This window comes from Lepisosteus platostomus, chromosome 7 (genome assembly GCF_059453375.1).
Source record: "Lepisosteus platostomus isolate fLepPlt1 chromosome 7, fLepPlt1.hap1, whole genome shotgun sequence".
Classification (NCBI taxonomy): domain Eukaryota; kingdom Metazoa; phylum Chordata; class Actinopteri; order Semionotiformes; family Lepisosteidae; genus Lepisosteus; species Lepisosteus platostomus.
Genome location: NC_142617.1, coordinates 15,755,756 through 15,771,490, shown reverse-complemented (window position 1 = coordinate 15,771,490; position 15,735 = coordinate 15,755,756). Strand labels below are relative to the sequence as shown.

Here is a 15,735-nt window from a genome sequence, read left to right as displayed (position 1 = left end):
TTCACTGCCCAAAGAAAATAAAAATCTTTCTTGTGGAATAGTAACAATTATAAGAAATATTTAAAAGAAGAATAGGGCAATCTGGATCATCTAGCTCATTTGCCTTCTATTAGTAGTGGTAGCTACTAATCCAAGAATCTCATCCATCTTTTTTTAAAAAAACAGAGTGTGAGATTCAACAACATGGCTCTGTAGTTTTGATCCAGTTTTCCAGTTGTAAACAAAGTATTGTACCTCCTGTTTTTAGTTACAGTATCAATGCACTTATATTCAAAGTACACCTTTTTCAGTTTAGTGGTTTGAAGATCTCTTTCATGTTCTATTATTCTCCTCTGAAGATTAATATTCACTTTTTAATTCTGTAGATAAGTATGGAAATACATCTCTTGAAAAAAATATGATTCAAATATTTCAGGAGGCGAGATAATCATACATAGGAAAGTACATGTATAATTATACAGGAGGATGAGATTAAAGCTAGTCCTCCTTGAAGAACGTCAGTGTAAAAACTCCATATTTTATCCTATTCTTCTTCACACAAAAATGAAAAATATTAAGAACACAACCTTAGGAAAAATAATTTATTTTAAAATTGAAATAGCTTTTTTTCATATTTTCTTTATTATACAGTACTGTATATATAGGCATACTAAAATACAAAAGGCATTGATTAAAAGCTTTTGGAAAAAATAGGTACAGTACTAATAATAACATTTCTTTCTTCCAATAAATATCATGCAATCTCACACGTTTTCAACAGAGGCCGTTGGTATTTTTAAAATAGTTTACCAAAGGCACTAATCCCTTTTAAAAGTAAAGTTTCCTTTCTTAATTCTGAAAGTCATTTATTACTTTGCTTCATAGCTATCAGTTTGGACTAGTCAGATGTTCAACCCCAATAAATTTCAAACTAACAAAGGAAAGAAATGAAAATAAAACTTCAAACAGCAGTTTATCTGAAACATGAACCATACTGCTCCTCATGTTAGAGTGCTTCTGTCCTGTGTGATTTCAAAACATCCAGGCTTCAACCATTCTCTCTTGTTGCTTTGTAGTACCGAGTCATGCTTCTCTTGGAAGCTTTATAAAGTCAGTGCCTGGCTTTTCCTGAAAGAAAGAATGCATGAGCAGTTTGTCCTGAATACCCAGAAACCTTTACACAAAACGATGTTTCTAGTTTGGAGCTCTGTACTGTATATCCCTTCAGTTCTTGTTTCACGTTTTGTTCCGTAGTAGTCCTCTGTGCTGAATTCCTCTAGTGCTCTGTGAATTCCTTCGTAGTTTCTTTTGCTTAAAGCTAAAGGGATTCAGTTTTTGCTTCTTATAACATTTTGAACTTTCAAATAAAAAATTAAATGCAGAATTTGTAAGATAGGGTCTGATGAACTAGAGCAGCATGGAAATAAGTCTTTAATGTATGACTTAACAGTCAAAACTATTCCCAGACTGTAAGACTGATTTTTCTTTTGGCTTAAGATGATTGTGTCTCAGGATCCATGTCTGATTAACTGCACTGTTTTTTATGGAAATTTTCTTTTTTTGTGTTTTGTGACTTTTCTGTGGAATTAGTTCTCATGAAGTGGTCCTCTTGTTAAAATTTAGAATGGCAGTATTTTAAACTGTTTATTCATAAACTCAATGAGAAATTTCAGAAGGATATAATGGTTGGAGCATGTGTGGAATTTAGAGTGACTGCAAATAGCAGCAATAGAATTAAATTATTTAATCCATCCCGGTAATCTTGCAGGAGCTGTTTTAGGGCCTGTCATATGCAATATTTCTATTTAAGGAGCATATCTTCAGAAAGACATGTTTAACAAGTGTCTAGGTTCAATCTTTATATCTGTTTTTTGTGCTGCATTCTGAATAAACTTGGACTTTTTACTTACATCACTCTGAAAACACATTTTTATTAATGATAATGCTTGCTCTTATGTATTGTGCTAAACAATTTTATTTTTACTGAGGCTTTGTACTTCAAATGAAGGATTCAAGCAAACAGTACAAAGCAGAGATTTTAGTAGCTGAAAATGTGAATATTTATTTGAAATAATGCAGGCTACACTAAATGTTTTTTGGGCAAAAAACAAAACACCTTGAAAGAGAAAAAACAAGAGGTTCAAGAAGAGGGTAATGTGATTGAATGTCATTGGATGTCCTGTAGGCCTGAGCCGTGATAAAAACTACAAGTTTGCCTCGAGCTTTTCATCATTAGATGTACACAGACAACTAGAAACACTTGGATTCCACTACCATTAACCTGCTATAGAACTTTCAGCTTTTTTTCAAATAAGAAAAATATATTGGTTAGCATAGAATTTAGAATTGGAATCAACTATATGAATTGCTTCATAGTTAAAAGACAAAAAAAGCAATGGTGCCTTCTCTAGCACACTTACTGTATTTGAATATAATCCAATCAACATTATAAAGAAATACAACACTGCAATAATGGTTCAGTCCTTAGCGTTAGTCCATTTCTAATCCCCTCACAAGACGCATTGTTAAATATAAAGATAACAATGGGATTTGGAAAATTTGAATGAAGTGCAAAAACATTAATAAATAAATGAGGATAATTACATTTCTTTTACAGATTCAACTGTTGTTTCTTTGCAGTAATCCATGAGGATTTTCTACAAATGCAAGTGGATAAAAAAAAAATTTGTGCGGAACAAGGAAACTGTTGTGCCTGCCGATCCTTCAGAGCTCCAAGGATAACATTCAGTCAATTATAATTAACTGAGGCACACAGATTGAAACAAATGGAGATTTAAATAACTACTCTGCTTCATCTCCAGATAACGGTTGCCTCGGGAACATATAAGCTAAACCATTAAGCACTATTTTACCCAGAGCATGAAGAAAACCAACACAGTTCTGTTTGGGGGTGTGTAAATTATGTTTCTAGATTTTGCTGAAAATGTCTTCGCAGAAGTGAAAAAAAAAAATCCAAAAAGGGCATCACGCGGTGAGTCTCACCATCTTCTCCAAATGAATGGAATGGGTGATTGCATGAATACAATTCAGAAAGAGAGCCAACAGAGTTGAAATTGAGACTCTTTCAAATCAAGGAAATGAGAGAAGGGAAGAATGTATTCTTCATCTCCTTAACTGGTGACTAAGCAGAGGTGACAGGAATCTCATGGTGAGAACTGCACTATGGCAATGTCTGTTATTTTGAATTATCGACATTCTAAGTTTCTCAAAGGCATGAACCTTTCTCTCCTGTGCCCTTTCTTCCTCACATATCACTCAGACATATTTTCTCACACCTACATAGATATCTGTTTTCTAATCAGCGAGGGATTAAGTTATGAGATATCTATGACTTGACATATTTAGCTCCCAACACTTTACCTATGTGCCATTTCCTTTGTAACAGCATTTTTTCACATTATGCAAGCTCGTAATCAAAAAATCTCTTTTTGCTGGAAATCCCACAGAGAACAAAAGATCTCCTTGATAGGTAGGAAAATCTTAGAGCATGTTGATCACGACCTAAAATAGAAATTTTATCATAGCATATATAACAGGAATTAATGAGGTGTCATAATGATGAAAATGTGATTTAACTTTGGTGCATCTGCAGTGTTTTTAAATTATTAACAAACCAATATAGCAGTGTCTTTGGTGGATCTAAAATTACTTTATAGGCCAAAAAGGTGTTAATTCCTACCAATGTTATCACGATTCAAGCTTTAATATTAAATGCTGAAAATTATCATAAGAAGATTTTGGTGCTAGACCATGTTTCAAGATCACTTAGAGACAGCCATCTGAAGAAAAAAGATTACATGAATGTTACACCCCTTTTTTGTGTGGAAAAGGGGGATTTTGGGTGGAAAAAAAACCTTTTTCATGTCCTTTTTCTTGTCTTTAAATGATGTGTTATTTTTAGAAAACAATAAAATGTGTTCTGCATTAAACCCAGGGTCTGTTAAGCATTTATTTACACTAGTCCTTAAAATAATTAGAGCCAGTTCATAAACTTTCCAATTTAGAAGCCTTATTGTAGCTGTAGTCAAATGCAGTAGGGATACTGTGTGTCAGAATAATGTTCAGTGTAAGCATAAACTTACAAAAAACATGTGTGAATTAAGTGCAGTGGTGATTATTATTCAAATTGCATAGATTAAAGTAATGTATGCTTCTGACAGTCATTTGAATAAAGGTTATTCCTGCTACAGTTTGTGTAATAATTGAACGGGTTTTATACTTACCACCCTGTATAAACCACACTTTGTTTGAAATGAATTATAGAAATGTTCTTAATCCATTTTTAACAAAATGAGAGAGTTATCATTTATTTAGCAAGACTTAAATTATTGCACAACACAGCTGGTTTGGTTTGAACAGAAAGCTTTAGTTTGTACAACTGGATATAAAGCATTCCAGGGCTTTAGTCACACTAACAATCTGCAAAAAGATGATACAGTATACAGTATATACAGTATAAAACCTTCTACACTGCTACAGTATATAATGAGTTCCTTATATTTCAGGAAATTTTTCATTTTTAGTGTCACTGAAAACTTAGGGAAACCTGTAAATGTACAAGAAATAATGTATCACTTTTTTTTTAAAGTACCTTGTTTTTTCCTTTGGTCTATCAGTGATGAAATTGAAAGTGTGTTTGTGTGTGTTGCTAGAGGTGTGTAAACGATGCAATCATCATTTTCACAGGATTGTGAAATATAAAATACAGTAGCTTGCTGTCACTGGTGTTTTTACAATTCTATATAATGAGTATTCAATCTAATTCAAGATTCTAATATACAGTATAAGTTCATTAATAGTATACTTTCTCAGTTGTGATTTTTCTATATACTGCATAGACTTAGCTGCATTTAGCTAATTGCCTGTGAATTCTTCATCTGGGTCTGAATTAATTTGTGCCAGGTTATTCCTGGGTGACCTCTGCTCCTCTTTTTTGATAAGCCTCTGCATGATAGTGGATGATAGGTCAGTTGCTCTTGCCACATTACCAAGCCAGTACTTCTGGAAGGAAGATAAAGTACATAACATTATTGTTTCAAGCATGTGTACATCTCAATATTTTTTTCTTTCATTTTGGTGGTCATGGAAAGCAATTTTTCACACACATATTGATCACTACTGTACATCTATGTCGAAATCAGGACTGAACATGCAGATGCCACTGAACAGTCTTTTGAAAAATGGCTGTGATCATAAGTGGGGGTGCAGATTTTGTATTCTTTAAGTCTGAGCCCATTAGCAATGCCTCATTATTATATAAAATTGAAAATTGAAAATTGAGCACAAGTGTCCCGATTGCACTAGGACTGGACAGACTTGAATCAGTTTGAACTGTCCTTGACTTGCCGTGCATCAGTGTCCCTGGAATTGCCCGGGGGCTTGTGAGCCTGTGAGATGGTGGGTTTTGCAGACTGAGAGGAGCAGGATGGTTCAATTGAACACATTTTTAAGTGCACATTGTCCTCAGCTCTCCTGGTGAAAAGACCAAAGCAACCAAGCTGAGCTGACGAACAACTGGCGATATTTTAAAATGGAATTTGTTTTGAACACAATCATTTCTGCTTTTTTCATTTGCCATCTACATTTATGGTTGAAGCCATAAATGATTTTGATGCCCTTTCATGTATAATAAAGGGACTTGGGGAATCTATTCACAGAACAGAAATAACATTTCTACATAAAGGGGCCTAGGAGCTCCTATTATGATACTACACAGATCTGGGAACCCTATTAACAGTACTGGGGCTCCAGGTGTTCTCTTTTAGCAGTTCAAAAAGCTAGCTATTCAGCCATAGTGCTGGGATTAGAAGGACTTTATTAACTGCATAGGGTCTAAACTGTGGAAGCAACATAAAGCATGGTTTTACTATAGCCCTTTTCATCTCACATAGCACCTCTATCATCCTTCAATAGTGGGTCATGGTAACAAAGTGTAATTAAGACATTCTTACTCAAATTTTGTGTGGTTTACATTATAATATTGCAATACCAACACACTTAAATCAGTCATTGATGTTTGATTTTTACAATGTACCAACATTTGCATGTATGGAATCCTCTAAATCGATGAGTGCCTTTCCATATATAAAAAGATCTGCCTGGGACTCCAGTGTAGTGGCATCATTTGTACAATGAGGTTTTAAATTGATTTTATGGTAAAGACCACGAGAAGAAAGACTAATATTCTCGACATTCAAATGACTATTATTTCAGATGTACAAATCCATCCTTGTAAAGAAGTGTTTTTTTATATTTTTAACTATTAATAAATTATTTATTCGCGTTATTGAAGAACAGCAATTAACATAAGGAAGAAAAATGGCGGTGATGTTTCAGTGAGGACTACTTAAATGGTTTATTTTAAAAGATCATTTGAACCAATTAAATGCAAGATCAACCTATAAACTGTCAATCCGTTTAACTAGAAGCACGCGTCCTTAAAAAAGCGTAGGAGGTGGGGAAAACCTTATAAAGAAACCTATAAGCACACTTAATTAAACTATAATGCATGTAAAATATATACAACTTAAGAGCATAACAGTTTTATAGACCACCTACAGGAATAAAGATACTGTATGATATATACTGTACGTCTTTTATTCATAAGCAGGGAAGATACTGACGTGCGATTTGCTATTCTGATGATATTTGTATACCAGAGGCTTCGTTTATTTAAACTGGAACGCTCCCTTTAGCAGAAAAGGAATTCGGTTTATTTTAAGACCTATCGACTTATATAGCAAACGCGGAGAAGGGGAATCCGACCTGATGCAAAACACCGCAGTTGAAAGACCTCCGTAACCTTCTTTCAATTCGACCAGCGGCTTCCCTCTTCAGGTACACAGCATATGCGCATTCTGTCCCGTCTTCACACTTAGTGAGAGAAGCCGAGACTAAACGAAGCAGAGAGAAACAGCTTAAAAACCGAAATGGAAATAACGCGGACTGTCAGTGCGCATCTTAAGGGTATTGAGGCTACTGTCTTTCTCTGTTCAAAAAATGAGTGAAACACAGCAAACGATTTATCTGCAGATACGTCTTACTAAACTTAATTTATGTTTTGTTTCACGTTTTCATTCAATTTTCCATATAAACCAGTAACCTAAAAATTGTGTTGCGCTCTAAGCGGACTGCTTAAGGAGATAATGGGAACGAACTGGAAAAAAGGAAAGCATCTTTTGAAGCCTGTCATCTGTTGCACGATAAAAACGAGAACTATTGCAGGGAGCTAATTGTTAGACAATTTAATTGTTTCCCCAAATAAAAAAAAGAACAATAATGGTGTATATTGCGATAAATTATTTGGAAAACACTGATTTCATCCTGTGAAGGATTTTCCTGAATGTTTTTTTCTTATTTCACTTTACGAGTGCCCGTTGCGCATTTCATTGGAAAAAACAACTCAAAATTACCTTTAAAAATATTTCCTCGGAAGCCTCAGCAGATTCACCAAGAGGTAAGTTATGTTTAAAAATTAAGGTTACTGGCATGCCATGCACTTTTAAAGTAGCTTGTCCTTTTTAAAAACCTGTTTTTGGACTCAACCTTTAAAGACCTGAATCCAGCCAAATTACATTTTTATTATTTTCTATGGAAAAAAAAAATAGTTGTTTGCTATCAATACACATCTATCTCCTGTTCTGTGAAGTTCGCCACCTGCAGGATTTCTTGTCTTCATCTTGGTCTGATACAGTATGTACATTTTGGTAATGACCTTAAGAGTAAGGTAAGATGCATAAAAAGGGACTACTCGATTTCGTATAAAGTACCGTCGTTTCGAAAGACAGCGTTTTAGATTTGAGTGTGAAAAGAGCCGTATTCCTGCAGAAATTATAGTATTTGCAGCTGGGCTAAGACAAATACAGTACAAGCCAACCTATTGCATTTGCATTCATAAACATACTTTAGAAAACCTGTAAAGCCAAAGAGAACATCGTTTTTAATGTTTAGCTGTTAGTTCGACACTACAGTATCGTTAATTGTAACCTAAAAATATTCAATAGTGGTAAAATAATATAATAATATATCATTGTTATTATTTACATACGATTAAGGCTAAACACGGGGAGCGCTGAGGATGGAGGAAAATTAGACAAATTGAAGAATTTTACATTTTTGCTAGATAAACTGAAAAATAAATCGAGCTTTACTCGTCGTTTACTGGAAGAGTTGTTGTTTTATCATGATCGTTTGTTGTTATTGTTATTATTCTGTTAAAAAGGGTTACCGTACTGCATCACAATTGGATGAGAAATTTGGAATGCATATAACGAAGCCATTCTTGGATTTATATGGTTAAAACACTGTTACTCTACGCAGTACTTACCAAATAACTCTATATTTACAATTAAATATAAACATGTTGTGGACACTATTAGTCAACTAATAGGAAAACTGCTTTCAGTGGGAGAACCTGCTACATTCTGTGCAGAGACAGTTTACAGATTTGTCATTTAAACATATTGTAAAGACATTAGATGTATTCATCTTTGTGTCCAGTTTCTTTCCTATGAAAAAAATACTGAAAGCAGCTTGAAAATGCAGACAAACCAAAAACCACCTATACCACTTTGTCTTACAAACTGACTTATTGATAACAAAGTGAAAATTGTCTGGCTGTGAAGGAGCTACCAGAAGGGAACAAGGTTGGTGATTTTTGAAGTCCACACAGTCAGTCTGATATTTCTTCACAAAGTTGATCTCAATCAAACACTCTAAAGAAGTAGAAGAGTGCTTTTTAGTTGTCCGTTATCAAAACAAAACAAGACTTGCAGACTTTGGTAGTGTTTTCCACTTCCAATCATGAGTAGACAAGAAGTGTAGAATAAAACTCATTCTCCGGACTTTTAGTTGGGGCTTTGATGTGCTCCAAGTTTTATTAAAAGTACATTCAGCTACTGTAAGTTGATAATTTAGAATTGAGCTTTCATTTACTCTATTATTATGCACTACTACTCACTGCAAGACATTTGATCAGTGTATCTAGAATTTGTCAAGAAGTTAACATTTGCATATTCTTTTACAAGGAGTAAACAGCTTGCGTCACTAAATACAAAAAATGCTTTAGGCAAGAAAGACAACTACATGCTTGTCTTAAAATCAGGGAACATAAGCAGTAAAAACTGCTTCCCTACTTTACTCTACATAGAGAATTGTAAATCAAAGACATGTAGGGATACAGATTTTTTAGGGACTATAGACTTTTTATTCTTAAAATATTTATATTTTTATGAATTTAACTTAGACTTAAATTATATTTTGAGAAGAAAAGCATAGAAATAAAGCTGATTGTGCCTGTTAGCTTAAAAATGCTGTTATACAGTAAAACCTAGCAAATTCTCCTTCTTCATGATATTCTTAAAAATAATATTTTTTTTACTGATATCGATATTTTTTTTGTTAGGTCATCAGAACACCTTGCATTTTATTTTGTTCTCTGAGCCCGGTTGTTTCTTGTGAGCTTCCCAAAATGCATAGTCTTGCATCTATACACATCAGATGAACTGATGATATACTGTATGCTGACTTAAAATTAATGTATGAAGTCATCAGAGGCCTTATCAATGTGTTGAATAATGTATATAATCTGTTCTCATGTATTCCGTAGGACAGCCTCTGTTAGACTGGAAACAGATACTGTACAGTATGTGCCCTACCTTCCTCTGATTTCACTTCATAATCAGCTGCTATTGGCTTTCTGAAGTAATTGCCCTTCAGGGACTTTTGCTGGGTTTAGAGAGTTGTATAAAACATATTCTAATCTTTCCTTTGAAGTGATAGTGTTACTGCTGCATCAAAGAGGAAGACATCAGAGGAGCTAACAGAATAATCTCCATGGCTGAGACTCAGCGTCTTCATGTTTGCTTCTTCCTTGCAGAACCTGTGTGAGATGGCATGAACGATGGCTCAGCTGTATTACAAAAGGACGGACAATTCTTCCTACAGAGACCGTATTCCTCTCCGGATAGTGCGAGCCGAGTCTGAGCTCTCCCCTGCGGAGAAAGCCTACCTTAGTGCTGTAGAGAAGGGGGACTATGCCAGTGTGAAGCAGGCACTAGAGGAGGCTGAAATCTATTTCAAAATCAATATTAACTGCATTGATCCTCTTGGCAGAACAGCTTTGCTCATAGCCATCGAAAACGAGAACCTTGAGATCATTGAGCTCCTGCTGAGCTTCAATGTGTATGTTGGAGATGCTCTTCTCCATGCCATTCGGAAGGAAGTAGTTGGGGCTGTGGAACTACTGCTTAACCATAAGAAACCCAGTGGAGAAAAGCAGGTAAGAAAGAAATGAAGGTTAGCTTTTATTAGCGAAATAAATGGATCACACTTTAGAAAATAGAGAATCCTGAAACGTGAAATGTGTTATATATTGACTACTTTTTTGGACAAGAGAGAGGTTTTTCACTGACAAGGAACTGCTTTATTCAGCTTGATCAAGACGGATGCCAGAGCATCTTTAAAGGCACTTGTATGGTCATTCATTAGAATTCATTCAAAATGTCGTTGTGCAGCTAATGCTATTTTGCATAAATGCAAATGCTGTGATAGGCAAAATAAAGGATGCAGCAGATATGAAATGTCACACTTGATGAGGGAGAAAAAATGCAATATAAAAACATAGCACATAAGACTGTTAAGTTTTGCACTCTTACACAACATCTGCTAACCATTTAAAAAAGCTTCCTGCCCTTAAATGTTCCTGCTATCTATAATTAATCACATAGATAAATGAGACATGAAAATGCTTAAAATTGGTTTCCAGATCAGTGTACAGTATGAGTCAAGAAGCAGGTTGCTTATTGTAATGTCTAGGAATCCTTCATTTCAATTCGTTTCATTAATATTTGAAAGAACTTCTTTCATGTTAATAATGTTGGAAAAGAAAATTACTTCATGCATTAAACACAATGTAAAACACAAACATTGTTCATTTAAAGTAGATATATTTACTCACTATGTTATTCCATAAACTGTACCAGTGTGAATTATTTTAATTCATTCTTAATGAGCCACTAACTAGGGAGAATTGGTTCCTCTTGATAATTTTCCTTTCAGTGATCTACATGTAAGAATAAATAGCTATCGGCATCAGATTTGCCATCAGAGCTGCTGATATTTCAATTTTGTTCAAATTTTGTTTGTGGTAAAAATCAGTATGTGTTCATGAGGTAGCCAGGCAAACTTTTAGAAACCTACAGTATTTGGTCATATAAATATCAGACTGTACGTACTGACTTACTTTAAACACACATACATTTCATATTTTATTCTCCATGATTAAAATTATGTATCATTTACAGATAGACCCTACTTCACACTTAACACTCTCTAAATAATATGTATTCCAAAACGTATAAAAGAGCCCCAGTCACCCACATTCAGAGTTCTTTAGTATTCTATCTTAAAAGGATATACCTTTCTTCCAAAGTGTGTTGTTAGCTGGAACACACTGGGTTTGGTTTTTCATCTCATGACAAGTACTTTCTTTCTCATACAAGTGATGTACTGCTGTAACAGACAAGGGGCAGAATGTCTAACACACCAGATGTTACAAAGAAGAGGTGAAAATATATGGAAAGTTTTTTTTTGCCTGTACATTCACAAATTCACAAAGGTGTTTTAACAGCATATACAGTATACTTCAGTAATTGTATATGGACAATATTTTGTTTCCATTTTTATTATATGACCAATTCTCCTAGTACCATGAGTTGTTAGATACTATTGTAATAATTCAGGGATTGTTTTCATCCTAAAAATCAAGCCAGGCCAATTCTCTGCTCTTGGTTGGTCTGGCTGTCCTCAAAATCATGTCTTATTATTATTCCTCTAGCAGACACTATAGATCACTAGGTATCATGCATATGAAGCATTATTCTGTGACCATGTTTCTTATTTTTTTACCTTAACATCCACTAATATCCCTTTGTCTTAATTAATAGATTTGTATAACGTGCTGTTTCAGGGGTCTGGCTTACTGTTACTGAATCAAAAATAAAAAATGCCATGCGTTTTCAATGTACAAAGAAGGACAGCAATGTATTGGGCCATTGTCAGTGGGAAAATTCAATTGTTTCAACTTGCTGGTGAATTTTAGAAAGGACTGCTAGTTCTGTCAGACCTCCAAGTAAATACAACAGAAAAGCAGAACTGAGGCAGTAAAGGTCAGGGAGTAAGAAAAAAATGATGAGGACCTCCAGGAACTATTTTGACAAAACAAACATGGAAGCAAAAGCTGAAGGTTAAAAATTGTGCATATTGTTTTATTTGATGTGTGAAGCAAGTATTGGATATAAAATATAACGTGTACTGTAGCTAAATCTGATCTTTCCCCATCTGTAACATGTCTGTTAGGCTCAGTTTGGCTTAATCAGGACCACTGACAAACAACACAGTTGGCCACAAATACTGTAAATGTTCACCAAACTCACGTTTTTGGTTTTGACAACAATGCAAACTAATTTCTATGCATATGTGCATTGTTTTGTGACACTGAATATATTATTTTGTGTTTCCATCACATCACAGTTTATATGGCCAGCAGCCATATCACTCTGCAACTCACAACTGGCAACAAACGGAAGCTAAGCAGATGTGAGCCTGGTCAGTACCTGGATGGGAGACCTCCTGGGAAAAGCTAAGGTTGCTGCTGGAAGAGGTGTTAGTGGGACAAGCAGGGGACACTCACCCTGTGGTCCATGTGGGTCCTAATGCCCCAGTATAGTGACGGGGACACTATACTGTAAACAGGCGCCATCCTTCAGATGAGATGTAAAACTGAGGTCCTGACTCTCTGTGGTCAATAAAAATCCCAGGGTGTTTCTCGAAAAGAGTAGGGGTGTAACCCTGGCATGCCTGCCACATTTCCCATTGACCCTTACCAATCATGGCCTCCTAATAATCCTCATCTATAAATTGGCTTCATTACTCTGCTCTCTTCCCCACTGATAGCTGATGTGCGGTGAGTGTTCTGGCGCGCTATGGCTGCCGTCGCATCATCTAGGTGGATGCTGCACATTGGTGGTGGTGGTGGAGGGGAGTCCCCATTACCTGTAAAGCACCATTACCTGTCCAGAAATGCGCTATAGAAGTGTAAGCAATTATAATTATCATTATAATGTAGAGCATAATATGAACTAGACAGTAGAAAGTAGCCTGACAATGCTGTTTTATCATATGCAAAAAGTCCACATTTAAGCCTAGAGGCTCATCAAGCCAGGGTTTATTCTTCTTTCTGTAGTGAGAGGATTGGGATTACACGACTCTCTTCCAGATGAGAACCTAGCCCTTTGAAGGTTTACCATGAACAATTCTGAACAAATCTACCTGTTTGTAGATTTGGATGAAATGTGGGGAAAGTGCCTACTGTAAATCTAGGGTACAAGGGTAACATACTGTATGAAAGACCTAAACCTACAACACTTCTGTTGCTGCTCAAACAATGCTGCTCTTTCTAGATACAGGTGATTTTTATGTAAACAATTTATTATATTACATGTCTATATCTATGTAATACCAGTTCCTATCTAGATATCTTACTTTGCCTTCCTTATATACATTATCAAGTTTTTTTTTGAGAATTTGGAAATTCAAAGCAACAAATGAAGGCTCACATCCCAATTTTCATTATGCAGTGTCCTGCAAAATATGTAAGGTTAAACTAATGTTTAACCTCATCCACAACTCAGAATGACAGGTGACAGGCTCTGAGAGGTCCATGGTTCCTTTTCTAGTCCACAAATGCTGCTGAAGAGCCCTTGCAGCACATCCTTGCTGCTATATATTCAAAACACAGAACTTGTCCTGGAACAACAAAGGATGTCAATAGCCTGTGTTATTGAGTTTCCTAGGGGATAACTACCCTTATATCTATTTTGTTTCTTTTTACAGGTTCCACCAATACTTTTGGACAAGCAGTTTTCGGATTTTACACCTGACATTACCCCCATCATTTTGGCTGCGCACACCAATAACTATGAGATAATAAAGCTATTGGTACAGAAGGGGGTTTCTGTGCCCCAGCCGCATGAAGTGCGGTGCAACTGTGTGGAGTGTGTCTCCAGCTCAGATGTTGACAGCCTACGCCACTCACGTTCCCGGCTCAATATCTATAAGGCCCTGGCCAGTCCTTCTTTAATCGCCCTCTCCAGCGAAGATCCCTTTCTCACAGCCTTCCAGCTGAGCTGGGAGCTGCAGGAGCTCAGCAAAGTGGAAAATGAGTTCAAATCGGAGTACGAGGAGCTCTCCCATCAGTGCAAACAGTTTGCCAAGGACCTCCTGGATCAGACAAGGAGCTCAAGAGAATTAGAAATGATTCTGAATTTCCGGGATGATACGAACCTGCTGGAAGATGAGAACAATAACGATCTGGCAAGATTAAAGCTAGCAATTAAGTACCGTCAGAAAGAGGTGAGTTCTTCTGTCTTCTTATAAATAGCTCCTCTGTAATTATTAGTGTTCGAGGAGATAACACCTTCTAGAAATACTGTGAAGTGCTGAAAGCCTGTTAAAATGTCCTCCTGCTATGTTAGTCTCACAGAAGTTTTGACATTAATTACTTTTTATTATTAATCTGTATGTAAACCGTTTTCTTAACTTTGTATGATTCTCTGTATTTAGGGAATCAACACTGAGAAAGATTATTTAAAGCAAATTGAAATCCCTGTTTTTGGCCCATACAGTAATCTCTTTCTTATCTCTTCCTTTACTGTAACACACATGTCTAAATAAAATACCTGACATTGAGCCTGATGGTATTTTGGGCATATGAATAAATATTATTTGAAAGGGTATCTTTCTTATATTTATAATGATTGCATTATTCATATATTCATACAGTATATTGCTTGGATTTTGCTTTTAAAAAGCTTTTAGACTCTCAGACCTTCTCCATTAGATGGAGTTAAGTAACCAAGGCATAGCAGGAATGCATCGTATCCAAGATTTTTTTTATTTACTGTGTTAATCTAAGAAATTTTAGGTTCAAGTGCCCCTTACAAATTATACAGACGGAGACCAGTAGTGTAGGGAAAAATATTTAACTGTATGTCAACGGAATAATCAAAAAGCTTAAAAGATGAATTTGCTATTGTACTTTAAGTAAATGCTGGAAATTTTGCAAGGATAATAATAAATGTTTTATTTTTTTAATGATGATAAACCATATCTTTCTATTCTAATGTTATGCCCATGTGGGGCAGAGCTCTCAGCCCTCGGTTTCCTCAAAAAACAACGTACATTCCCTCAAGGAACCAAATTCCACCTGGGCCTATTCAGAATCTTTCAATTGTCCCAGCTTTCTCTGAACAACTAACAGGTGTTTCATTTCCAACCTAGGTAGTGCAGTCAGCAATACTGCATCACTGAAGGATAATGCCTAAATCTGCCCCAAAGATTCCTAGTCTGACTTGAACCTATTCTGCCTGTCAGCAGCCAGTTGCCTTGCCAGCACTGGACCAGTGGCATGGTTCTGTGCTAGAATATTTATACAGCAGCTCAGCCCTCTGTCAACATTCATCCAGAGAGCTGCATTCGCTTTCCACTACTGTCTTAATCTGGTCTCCATTTTTCTTCCTCAATCTCTGCCTGTCATCATTCTGCTTTGGCAATCTCCATTAGCCTTCATCCACCTATCCACTTTGGCTACCACTGCCTACCTCAGACTTTTTTCATGAGCCCTCACTGGGTTATTGTGCTTGGATTCCCCAGCCTGTCAGCAATACGTAGCTGTTT

The 15,735-nt window shown here is 35.9% G+C and overlaps 1 protein-coding gene and 1 long non-coding RNA gene across 3 annotated transcripts in view; one reads left to right on the top strand and one right to left on the bottom strand.

Moving 5' to 3' along the window:
• Positions 1-4,401: 4,401 nt before the first annotated feature.
• On the bottom strand, positions 4,402-7,621 carry LOC148658381 (uncharacterized). Its single transcript, XR_015940059.1, has 3 exons — positions 7,413-7,621; positions 6,766-6,893; positions 4,402-5,001 (listed from the first exon to the last, which is right to left on the bottom strand). It is a non-coding gene; the product is annotated as an uncharacterized LOC148658381 (long non-coding RNA).
• The window catches only part of trpc4b (transient receptor potential cation channel, subfamily C, member 4b), a 33,984-nt gene continuing 24,676 nt past the window's right edge, over positions 6,428-15,735 (top strand). Inside the window, exons 1-3 of one of the 2 annotated variants that reach the window (XM_088639492.1) lie at positions 6,428-6,837; positions 9,878-10,279; positions 13,894-14,412. In XM_088639492.1, coding sequence (XP_088495618.1) covers positions 9,902-10,279; positions 13,894-14,412 — 897 coding nt within the window. In that variant the 5' untranslated portion in view covers positions 6,428-6,837; positions 9,878-9,901. Of the gene's footprint in view, positions 7,457-9,877; positions 10,280-13,893; positions 14,413-15,735 lie in introns of both variants that reach the window. The other variant, XM_088639491.1, reaches the window with a different exon arrangement.